The 12044-nt window shown below is 42.1% G+C and overlaps 1 protein-coding gene across 3 annotated transcripts in view; it reads left to right on the top strand.

Moving 5' to 3' along the window:
• The window catches only part of LOC102306572 (plakophilin-4), an 81173-nt gene that overhangs the window by 51955 nt on the left and 17174 nt on the right, over window positions 1-12044 (top strand). For all 3 annotated transcript variants that reach the window (XM_005919953.3, XM_005919952.3, XM_014332902.2), the window contains exons 8-11: window positions 562-732; window positions 1479-1680; window positions 2357-2489; window positions 9013-9226. In XM_005919953.3, coding sequence (XP_005920015.1) covers window positions 562-732; window positions 1479-1680; window positions 2357-2489; window positions 9013-9226 — 720 coding nt within the window. The remainder of the gene's footprint in view (window positions 1-561; window positions 733-1478; window positions 1681-2356; window positions 2490-9012; window positions 9227-12044) is intronic.

Below are 12044 nucleotides of genomic sequence, written 5' to 3'. Positions count from 1 at the left end.
AGTTGGACACACCTGGTGTAGAAGATGCTCTTCTGCATATCTTGGTTGTATCGAGTGGTTATTTGAGTTACTGTTGGCTTCAGCATGAAGCAGTCTGGTCATCGTCCTCTGAGCTCTGACGTCAACAAGAGATTTTCTCCCAGAGAACTGCTTCTCGCCGGATGTTTTGTTTGTTGTAAACTTTAGAGATGGTTGTGTGGTGGAAAACCCAGTAAGTCAGCAGTTACTGAAATATTCAGACCAACCATCGTACCACATTCAAAGTTGCTTAAATCACCTTTATTCACCATAAAGGGTGACTTGACCATATTTGCATGCCTAAATAAGTTGCTGCCATATGATTGGCTAGGAAGACTTTGGCATTAATGAACAGTTGTACCTAACAAAGTTGCCGGTAACACTATTAGGATGTCTCCTCATCCTCTGTGAGTGTAGTATGGAGGAGGCCACCTCAGTTTTTTCAGAGGCAAAATGCTTAAACAGGGTAAAGTCTCAAAAACATTTTTATGTTTACTGTGGTGTAAATAACGTTTATTTAAAAGCTTAATTGTCTACTTGCAGGGCTCCACAGCTCATACGCCGGTCACAGCGGGCAAATTGATCCAGAGCTGAGGGCGGCGTTGTCTCCAGACTGCCACATGACGCCTGTTTTCGACGAGCGCTCCTTCCACAGCCCCCTGTACCACAGCCCCACCCACGACCCACAGGGCTCCCTCTACAGGACAAACACAGGTACTGCACATCAGCAGAAATTACTTTGACTTGTTTATAAGGAAATATTTCTGCTAGCTGCATGTGACAGTTGGTTATTTAAATAAAATTAACAAATTTTATGTCCTAATAAATCAAATTTATGTTTTACTGTGAATTATCAATACATTTCAGCACTAAATCTAACTGGAAATCAAAAGGAAGTAAATGCTAACTGCCCCAGAAAATCTGTATCATATCCGTAGCAGTGCTGGTGGTGGTATTGGGTTGTGGTAGCAGTCTTTTTGAAATGAGAGAGTTACTCAGACGACCCAGTTTTTATTTTTTCTTGTTTCCCCAGGTTGAGATGGAGCTCAGTTTCACATCTGGTTAGAAATTATTCCTTTAAAATCTGTGGCGGAAATCGTGGTTTACAGGCACAGGAACTGTTATTACTATCGCTCCCCGAGGTCAAACTTTAATTAGGCTGAAACCTTTCATGTACTCGGCAGCTTCTTAATTGAAGTCTTTGCTGAATGATTTAAGGCTGAAAGCTCTGTAGAGTTTGATAGTGGAGGATCTAAGGAGCCATTTTAGTTTTGTTTAGTCAAGATTTAAACAGGTTTGGCCTGAGACTCGTCTCCCTGCCTGCTGAAGCACTTAATGTAGAATATTACTTTCTCTTTTATGTGACCTTGGAGGCATTTTGACGATGTAAACTGCCTCCAGAAACACATCCTTGATCGCGAATGAAAGAAAGCACAGATTAAATTTCCTAATTTTCTTAGGAATGGGGACTCTCCCTCGGACCACAAGCCATTGCAACACGCTGCCGTACCAAAGAAGCAGCTATGGGCTGAGCTCTGCAGCTGTATACGTCGACTCCTTCAGGGTTCCCGGCGAGCCCGTCTACTCACACAGGCACTCTGGACTGGTGGACCAGGTGGTCACCCGAACCCCGTCCATCGAGAGCATCCATAAGGATCCCAGGTACTCAAAGTCTCCAACCACCAGTTCTTCTCAGTACAATACAGTTTAATTAGCATGTATACTGGTGTATTAATGTGAGAGAGCTTGCCACAGTCTTTATTTTGGGGGGGTTTAGGCTGTCTCTGTGTTGTCTGCAGGCCTCTGTTGGGGCCTCGCCATCTGCTGCAGGACTTCTTTTTCATCTCTTGGCCGTAGATTTTTTGTTTTTGGAGTCTGGCTGTTTGAGCTCACTGAATTAATTTGGCCCCCGTTTTTGCTGATGATGAGCAATATAAACACACAAATCACTCAAACTTTTACACAGTGATGTAGGTGGTCACAGAGTGGGTATTCAATTTATTCAAATTCTGTTACTTGACAAAGAGTGTTTCTTTTTACAAAATTGCTAAAACCCATAGTAGATGCTTGCAATATACATGGGAATGTCTTCAGCACCATCCAATGCTCTGCTCAGTCATCCTAGTTTGTTTGCTTATTTGCTGATTTACTTGTTAAATATCAGGCAATCAAAAGGATAAATCCTCTGAAAATAGAAAATAGCTAAACATTAAAAAAAAAATGTCAGAAGTGTTATAATGAATCCAAGATGCTACAAAACAGCACAAATAAACCAAAAATGGCTGAGCGTAGAAGGTGAGCCACCCTTATGGAGACTTTTCTCTCTGTTTCCCATCAGGGAGTTTGCTTGGCGTGACCCCGAGCTGCCCGAGGTCATCCACATGCTGCAGCATCACTTCCCCTCTGTCCAAGCCAACGCCGCCGCCTACCTGCAGCACCTGTGCTACGGAGACAACAGGGTCAAGGTGGAGGTAAGGTGATGATACATGCTGGGCAGTCTGTCTGGGTAAAAATAACCAGACAAACGTCACAGATATGACTCAGTCGCTGCTGCCGTGTCTAAAGGTTTCAAAAACAGCTGTGCTGAGACCTAATTAATGTTGATCCTGTCCAAAAAACATCAGGAAGAACCCATTAAGAGTTCCAGTCGGGGACAGGACAAGCTATTTAAACAGGATTAAAGGGATTTCATTGTATACGGTGCAGAAAGAATTATATCTTAATCCGTTGAAATACTAGCAAGTCTAATCACCCGTTAATTTTAAAACATCAATTTAATAGAGTAAAAGCTGGTTCCAGTTTGCAAACATGAACACTGGTGCTTTTCTCTGCACAGTGATCCACACCTTTTATGCTGCACATCGACATTATTAAAGTTAGCAAAACAGAACACTCTAAAACTAAAAGAGGTAAAATAAAACTAAGTGTTCCCCAGAAGTGCCAGCAGAATGAGCATGTTTAGTAAGACTGACATTCCTATATGACAGTGACAGGCAGCTGTCTCAAAAAGTGTTTGGATTATCCAGAGTGCAGTTTTTAAGGGGAGGGTTAGAGGAGATGCATCTACAGGACAAACAGTCAAATCAGAAACTGACTTTCAGCGGTCTTCATCCCTTGACAGCAGAGGTGACACTGTTGTTGGGCGGGGGGGAGGGGGATCAGGAAACATCTGTTCAAAATCCCACAGTTATGAAGTGCACAGTTTGCTTTCTTTGCAAGTAATGGTGCAGCTGCTGGGACGGGCTGATAGAGAGGAACAGACACTCTCTTGAGTGGAAGAGTGAAAGGATCCTGCCTAACCTGACGGCCCTTCTCTGCATCATTCAGTTAGAACTTCTGCTTCACTGCTGTAAAATATGTTAGTCGTGTCATTATCACATATTTATAAACTCTAAACCTCAGTCAGATCAGTCTGCTGCTGATCTCAGTAATTGTAACGCCTCCTTCCCTGTGCAGGGAAGTACTGATGTGGGTAAAAAGCAGTATAACAATAAATATGCTAACAGGCTTCAGAGGATAGGCACACAGGATAGTGTGTCATGAACATTCTGGTTCATGACACACTCCCCACAACATGAATGGTTTTCTCTCATCTTTTATAGGTTTTCTTTGTTTGTTTATTCATTTTTTCACTAGTTTTGCATTTACCAGCATCAGGGTCACTATTGGTACTGTAGCATGGGGAGATACCTGGAGCCTACAGAGGCTGCACAGGTAGGCAGACTTCCTGGTGGAGTCATGGCATTGCCAGGTTTGCTGTGTCTTCCAGCACAGTCTAAAGAGCATGGAGGAGACAGGCAGTTACAGGGCCGTACAATGCCCTTAATCCATCAGCTGGACCAGCATCTGCTCCCTTGTGCAAGGAGGAACAGGAGCACTGCCAGAGATACAAAATGACCTGCAGCAGGCCGCTGGTGAGTATGTCTCTGACCAAACAATCAGAAACAGACTTCATGAGGGTGGCCTGAAGGTCTGACACGCTCTTATGGGCCCTGTGCTAACTGCTTGGCACCGTGGAGCCCAATTGGCATTTACCATAGAATGCCAGAGTTGGTAGGTTCACTACTGGTGACCTGTGCTTTTCACAGATGAGAGCAAGTTCACACGGCGCACATGCGACAGATGTGAAAGGGTCTGGAGAACCTGTGAAGAATGTTATGCTGCCTGTAACATCGTTCAGCATGACCGGTTTGGTGGTGGGTCAGTGATGGTCTGGGGAGGCATATTAATGGAGGGACCTACAGACATCTACAGACTAGGCAAACGGCACCCTGACTGCCATTAGGTATCGGGATGAAGTTCTTAGACCGACTGTCAGACCCTATGCTGGTGCAGTGGGTTCTGGGTTCCTCCTGGTGCATGACCAAGCCCGGCCTCATACCACATAAGGGTTTGCAGGCAGTTCCTGTGGGATGAAGAAACTGGCTGTTACACTCACCTGACCTAAATCCAAAAGAACACCTTTTGATCTTTGGTCCATCCAGTCCCCTCAGACTGTCCATGAGGTCAGTGGTGCCCTGCTTCCAGGTCTGGGTGAAGAACCCCCAGGACACCATCTATGTGGTCAGGCATGCATACAAACTACTGAGTACCATCTTGAACTGCTGCCATGAAATTTCATCAAAATAGAGTACCCTGCCACATCATCTTTTCATTTTGAGGTATCTTTAAATTCACCCATTAAACGATGAGGCATCCTTTCCCTCCTGACACATTGCCCAGCTCGTACCACTATAGATATCCAGCATGATTTTTTTTCCCATTCATATCCGATGTGTTTTCAGTGCATTCATGAAATTTTTTGAGCGTTGTATATACAGAGAAATGAGCATCAGATGTAAGATAACTGCATCTCCCACAGGAGATAATCATCCTTGATCAGGCAATCAGACATCAACACAAATCAAGACAAATCCCTAAAAGGGCACACAGATCTCTGAATAAATAAATAACAATAAATAAGAAATAAACGTGAAAATTAAGCAAATTAAAATGTTTTGATATTTTCAGTCTTTTTTGATACTTCAGATATTTCTGGATTTCTCTTAGTCTCAACCATCTGAGTCCACCTTCAGTGGCTCTTTTGCTCTGACTCCTGTTTCTCCCTTTGTATGCCTGTGTCGTCTCTGAGTGTATTCTCAGCTTACAGGAATCAAAATCTTGTTTTATTTCTTCCTCTTTTTCTTTTTTTTCTTTTCTTTTCTTTTTTTTTTTTTTTTTTTTTGATGCCTGCTGCCAAATTTGGAGCCAAAGCACCATCTGCTCCAACAAAACTTTAAGTGACGTCGGTGCCAAATGTGCCGGCACTCCGACGCGCGCTCGCTCTCTTTCTTTGCTCGGCTTCCCGTGCATTAAATGACGCCAACAGGACGGCGCGGCTCCGCGTGAGAGACATTTTAGTGCCTTTGGGTTTGTTTGGTGATGAGCTTTTAATTAGCCTTTGGAGCAGCCTGGACACAAGCCTGCTCATTTAGCCAGAAACAAATGTTTTCAATGACGGTTTGAACGCGGAGTCGGAGAGAATCGGGGAGCGCATGCAGCTCTCCTGAGATGGGGTTTATTTCGAGATGACAAGAGAAAGTTCTGAGCACAGCACAGAGAAGCGTCTGCAGCTTTGTGTCCTGGTTCCCTTCCAAACTATTTCAGAAACTCATCGGCACATAAAATCAGTGCTTTTGTCTTTAAAATGTTTTTTTTTGTTTTTTTGTTTGTAAGGACACATCTTAAAACTCAAAATTGTCATAATGTGCTTCAAAAGTTATTTTTCTATTGCTCTTTCATTTTCAAAAACTTTCTATAGTTTGACCGTCATCTGTGTTTGCTTAGTTAAATCCAGGTTCAGTCTCGGACGGGTTAAATGTAACCATCAAAATCACCTTCAAACATTTGCACAGGTCCAAAGAAACTGCATGGATGGTTACCAAATAGATCTAAAACTGCTGCTCATTCATACTGACAGTTGTTTGATTCCTTTGAATTCATTTAACGACTGATACGTCCGTCTTTTACGTGTGTTTTTAATCTCTCCTCCTGTGAGCATGCCACACTAACGGTGACCTTGTGCGTATGCAAACAGTTAAAGTCTGAAACTAATGCGCAACCGTGACAGTTATCCCGTTATGTGTGTAAGACATAAATCTGAAACTCATCCAGGAGGCACAGAAAACGCTTTTATTTCCCATTTCTGCCTTCTGATTGAATTTCTTTTCTCTAATATGAAGCTGAGGAGGGGAAAGCTCTGTGATTATTCAGCCAGTCTTCAGCCAGCAGCACCCGATCAGAAAGCACAAACTGATGAAGAGTGACTTATTACAAGCCTGAAAACCAGTGTTTCTACTCCATTTGCTTCCACCTTGAAGTAACGGTTCCCTCCAAAATCAGATATGCATATTTTATCTTCTGGCGTGTAGTACTTTTTATCCCAACCATTCAGACAATTTTTAAAGAACTGGGTGATATCTGGAAAGAGAGATTGAAGATGAGTTGTTTAAATGTGCTTTTTAGGTAGAAAGACAAATCTCTACACCTGATCTGCCCCGAACTGGTTAACCAATCTACATCTGTAAACAGCATAAGAGATCAGAGCTTCTGATCTTGTTTTTTTTAAATTACCTTTTCAAAGATATGTCCATACAAAGGCTCAAGTGTCAAAGTCCAAAATCAAGTTTTGTTATGGACTCATGATTCTTCTACCGCTTAGTCTCAAGTTTAGTTCTTCCGAGTGTCTCTGAGGTTATGTCTGGTTCTTGTTTGATATTGTTAGTTTCCTTTTGTGTCTTTGTTTTTGTCTCTGTGTCTTGTCCTCAGGGTCTCCCGTGAAAGTTAGCCTTGTCTCCATGTTTATTTACCTTTGTCTCCTCAGTTGTGTCCCTGCTCTTTCAGTTTGGTATTGGTTCAAACAGTGGCAGTCCTAGCACCCCCCCCCACACACACACACACACACACACAAAACATATTATGGATTGTACATTAACATAAAGCTTGTTGGAGCCATACTGAATTTCACCAGAGAAACACACACATGCATGAAGAGAGAGAGATTGTGCATTGTATGCAAACGGCTACCAAACAGCCATCACACGATGAGAACAGGACAAATCAAGAATTGACAATGACTAATATTGTGCTGAACACACGCTCTTTTCTACTCTGGAATATTCTCATCAGTTTTCTTGATATTTATTTATAATCGCCTCTGTTAATCCTTGATATTTATAACTGAGTGATCTGTATATATTAGTGCTATTTCTTAAATGTGTGAAATCTGTAACATAATGTATTGTTTGGAGTTTAGTCTGTTACTGTTACTATTTTTACCATTTCTTCTTGGAGAAACTGTAACTCACATTATTTCCTTAGGGATTAATAAAGTATTCTGATTCTGATTGTTTCAGGATGACCTGCCATAATCCAATGACACATCTGCTTATCTGTATCTTTTGCTCGTTTCGCCTCCTCTTCTTTTCTCATTTTTATAAACGGAGCACCTGATGGCTTTGAACTTTTCTTGTCCATCTTCCATTGGTTTTAATTTTGCACTCCAGTATGAACACCCATCCCCCAACTCGAGGATCGCCACAACATAACCTAATAGACCTACACCTTAGTTCACAGATTCACTGTGTCTAAGGTGTATTTCTGGGATTTCGCACAACCCAGGATTCAAATCATGAATACATAATGGGCCTGGATTTACAACATTATGAATGAAATGTGCTCTACTTGGAGGCAGCAGGCCCCCTCACCTTTCGATGTGTTGTGTGTAAGACTTTTAAATCATCAAACTGTAAATTATAAATTTTAAATTGTTATTGATCCCTTTACCCCTAGTCCTAAAGTGTATATTTATTTTCTTACTCTTCTTATATTTATTGTTTGTTTACTTGTACTGCTGTAACTGGAGCCTCGTCGTCTCGTCTCTCTATATACTGGACTGTATGTAGCGGAGATGACAATAAAATGGTAAATGGCCTGTATTTGTATAGTGCTTTACACATCCAGTCATCCACCCATTCACACACACATTCACACATAAAGTTTACTTTGACTTCAGCACAGCAGCGAGCAGGTGCACCGAGGGCTCTCGCGCTCACTTTTCACATATAGAATTTTGAAAAAACATCAGTGCAAATTATAAGTCTGTATCATGATGTCTGGTGTTTTCCTGGTTGTTGGTTTGTTTTTATTTTGTGTTATTTTGCGAGTTGGTTATTAGATGCTGCTCCAGCCAGCCAGAGAATCCCCCGCCGCCCCGCCCTCTCCTCCCTGTGCCGCAAGCAGCAGGCGCACCTCGCAAACGGAGGGCGCCCTTACTCCCAGCAAATGGGCGATAGAAAACCAATCGGTGCCTACGACTTTCCCAATATGCGCTGGCATGATGTCGGGGCAGCATGAGTATGAGTAATTTTTTTTTTTTTTTTTTTTTTTTTTTTGCCGATGCCCGTGATGCCGCCCCCGGCAACTGCCCGTGTCGCCCGTATCAAAAACCACTACTGGGTTCAAATATTTTGCTAAATGCTTTTGACTTTCTGTCTGTGGTGAGACAGTCCTCTGTGGATGGAAAGTAAATCATACTGTGTCATATTGAGAGAATAAAAAGTGTGTTGTACAGCTCTCCTCAGGCCCTTTCATATGATATATTACTCCATATCGTTTATTGAAATGTTTTAGCGAACCTTGGTACTTTTCACCCAAGGCCTAGTATACTGTTGTGAAGTTTGAAGACTTTGCATAAAAAATTGTGTTTTTTCTCATTTTTAACATTTGGTGTGACCTTGACCCTAATTTTCACCAAAATTAAATCAGCTCGAGCTGTTATTGGTATCTACCATCACATAAAATTTGAAATTGATATAGAGAAATCCGTGGACGCTTGACTACAACAAACAGAGAAACAAATATAACTGATTAGGGGTACTGCCACAAGAGGCAGACACAAGCTCTGCACTGCAGTTTAAATTGACGTTATTAAGCGTAACGGCTCCTCTTCTGCAGGTTTGTCACCTGGGAGGGATCCAGCACCTGGTGGACCTCCTGGATCATAAGGTGGCCGAGGTTCAGAAGAGCGCCTGCGGGGCCCTGAGGAACCTGGTGTACGGCAAGGCCACCGACGACAACAAGGTGACACTGAGGAACTGCGGTGGCGTGCCTGCCCTGCTCCGCCTCTTCCGGAAAACAACTGACAATGAAGTCCGTGAACTGGTCACCGGTACGTCCCGATAGCCTTGACTTGCCAACCTAATCTGCTCATTTACAGCTTCTCCCCTTTTGAGCCAACTTTCTCCTGATTGGCTGCTTCTCATCAAAAACAGAAGGTTTGTATAGCAGGTGGTGGGGCTTCTCTGCCTGAGACGACCATATTAGGGTTATCCCCTCTCACTGATGTCATACAGAGCCAAGAGTAGAAAAGCTGTGTAAAAGTGAGTGTTTAGAGCAACCTGAAGCCTGAACTCACAGGGATTACGTTGAACCTCAATTGTGAAAAAGTGGTGACACTGTTTAAAATGTAAGTAAACAGAGGAAACAATCATTTGTAGATCTCGTTAATTAAATGTAATGATTGGTGGGTTTTTTTTTAATAATGCAAATAATGCTTAAAGCTAAAGTTATTCCCGAACTGTGTTCAAGTGTTTTTCTCAGTGTGATTTGGGAGATTTTTGTCATTTTACTGTGGGGGGAAAAAAAAGGATTTAAATGAAGATGTATTTATAGTGTTGGGGTTAAATTGTGGAATGATGTTTATGGGCATAAAAATGTGCAATCAAATATATTTTTGAGGGTTACATGTCAGAAAATTGTAGCTCTTTTGTTTGTTAAGGTTATTTTTTTCCTACTTAGAAGGTACGGTACCTTAAATGATAAGAATATAGGCCAGGCATAAAACTAGCAGGTGTCATGTATTAACATTAGGATAAATGGGAACAGTAGGAATGTGTGTGACCCTATCCTTGTCCTTAATGCCTACTACTGCCCAGAAACTACACGGGGTACCTTTTAATTATTTATAAAAGCAGAGAAAAATCTAGAAAACTGGATTTAACTAATGAAAACATTAATCATCTGTATGTTTCCAAGCTTTAAATTTTTATATTCACATTCAAATATTCATAATTGCTAGAGACAGTCATTTAAAGTAAGTGCAGAGGTTTAAGAGAGTATAGCCGAACATCGTTAAACTGTATTTCTAGATTCTGGTTGATTTCTCCGACTCATAAATCCTGTCGTTCCGATAAGGACTGGTTCTAACCGTCTCTAAACTCAGATGTGCCTTTTTATTCCTGAATGGGTGAAATAAGCTAACACTATGGTCCACATCGACAAAAAAAGGCTCAGAATAATAGCTTGACACGATAAAGTCTGGTGTGTGTGGGCGTTCGCCTGCCAGCGTGGTCCGTTGACTTCCCGGTTGGTTGGCCGGCCGACTGGCCGCCTTGCTGGCTGAGCATCGGTCTGCGGTGCCGTCTGACTGCCTGGCAGTGTTTTAATCTGTGTATCGGCTGTTCTGTGGGAGGTGTGAGCGGCAGCGGCTTAAACACTCGGCGCACAGCGCTGAGCAGATCTCGGCACAGTCCTCGGGACAGATGCTAAGATAATGTGCTTTGGAAACAGGACTCTGCAGCCACACCACACATACTGTTTGAAGGCAGCAGATAAGAAGCTGCTAGACACGCTTCACAAACCACAGAGGAGACTCTTCTGTCTGTTGAAATGCTTCAGAAATGTTCTATTTTTAGCTCGGGTTGGGACTCTGATTATTAAAGGTGCACTTTGTTCTTTGGTAGCTGCTTAAATTTGATCTTCCACACCCCAAAACAAATTGCACTTAATAACATTCAGGAACAAAGCTGCATATTTAAAAATAAAACACTTGTTTTTGCTGAACTCAAAGCTTTTTTCCCATTATTACTCTTTTATACTTCGTTTATGGAGGATATTTTTACGTGAAGCCTTGGACATGGTTGGCAGTTGTATTCAATATAAAAATTTTTGCTTCCAAGCAGCAATAACTTTCATGTCATTTTAACCTGCTCTTGAGCAATAGTTCTCTTTCTAAAGGTCTTTTTGGACTTTTGGCTAATTTTTTTTTTTTCCACTCGTTTTCAGTCCAGTTCTTATACCTGACCATTTTCAGATTGTAAGCCACTTAACTTCGACCTATGAATGAATCATTCAAGCATAAAAAAGGCACCTAACACTGAAATGAACCAGTCTTGTATCTACACATAACAGACAACTAAGCAAAGATTTTAAATTATATCTTGAGGCACTTTGTTACTAGCAGCCTGTCACGAAAGAACATCTCTTGTTCCCATTTCTTTAGTCTATGAAATCTGTGAAAAATTTCAAAGATAACACAGTTTGACAGACATAAAATAGTATTTTTTGTACCAACAAGGGGATTCCCAAGGACCTATTCACAGAAAGCTTTGCACATCTCAGCTGGTGTACAGTGTCAGTCATTAAAGAAGAAGGAGCAGGTCTACAAGGCCGTCAAGAAGCAGTTCTTGGCTCAAGCGAGGTATGAAAATTACTGAAAATCAGTGGCAACAGCTCTGATGGAGTGATGAATCTAAATTTTAAATCTTTTGCTCAAATTATTGATCTTATCTCTGCTTTTTGCAGACGATGTGGTTCTTTTAGCTTCATCCTCCACCTCACACTGGAGTGGTTTGTGTGTGAAAAGAGTGGAGTGCCTGCTCTGGGCTGGGAATTAATTGACAAGTGGAAGAGTTCCAGTATCTCAAGGTTTGAGTACAACATTTAACTGAGCCAGTTGAGGTGGTTTTGGCATCTGACTAGGATGCCTCGATGGTGCCTCATAGCTGAGGCAGTTTGTCCAATTGGAAGGAGACCCAGGACACGCTGGAGAGATTGTACCTTTCGGCTGGTTTGAGAACACCTTGATATTTCCTTGAAAGAGCCGGAGGAGGAGGTTGCCAGGTAGAGGGAGATCTGGAGATCTTACATTGCTGCCACCACAACCTAGACCTGGATAGACAGCGATGGATGGATGGACAGGTAACAAT

The sequence above is a fragment of the Haplochromis burtoni genome, unplaced genomic scaffold (genome assembly GCF_018398535.1).
Source record: "Haplochromis burtoni strain Fernald_Lab_line unplaced genomic scaffold, NCSU_Asbu1 Contig_39, whole genome shotgun sequence".
Classification (NCBI taxonomy): Eukaryota; Metazoa; Chordata; class Actinopteri; order Cichliformes; family Cichlidae; genus Haplochromis; species Haplochromis burtoni.
Note: the sequence above shows the minus strand (reverse complement) of the source record. Positions and strands in the feature narration are given on the sequence as shown.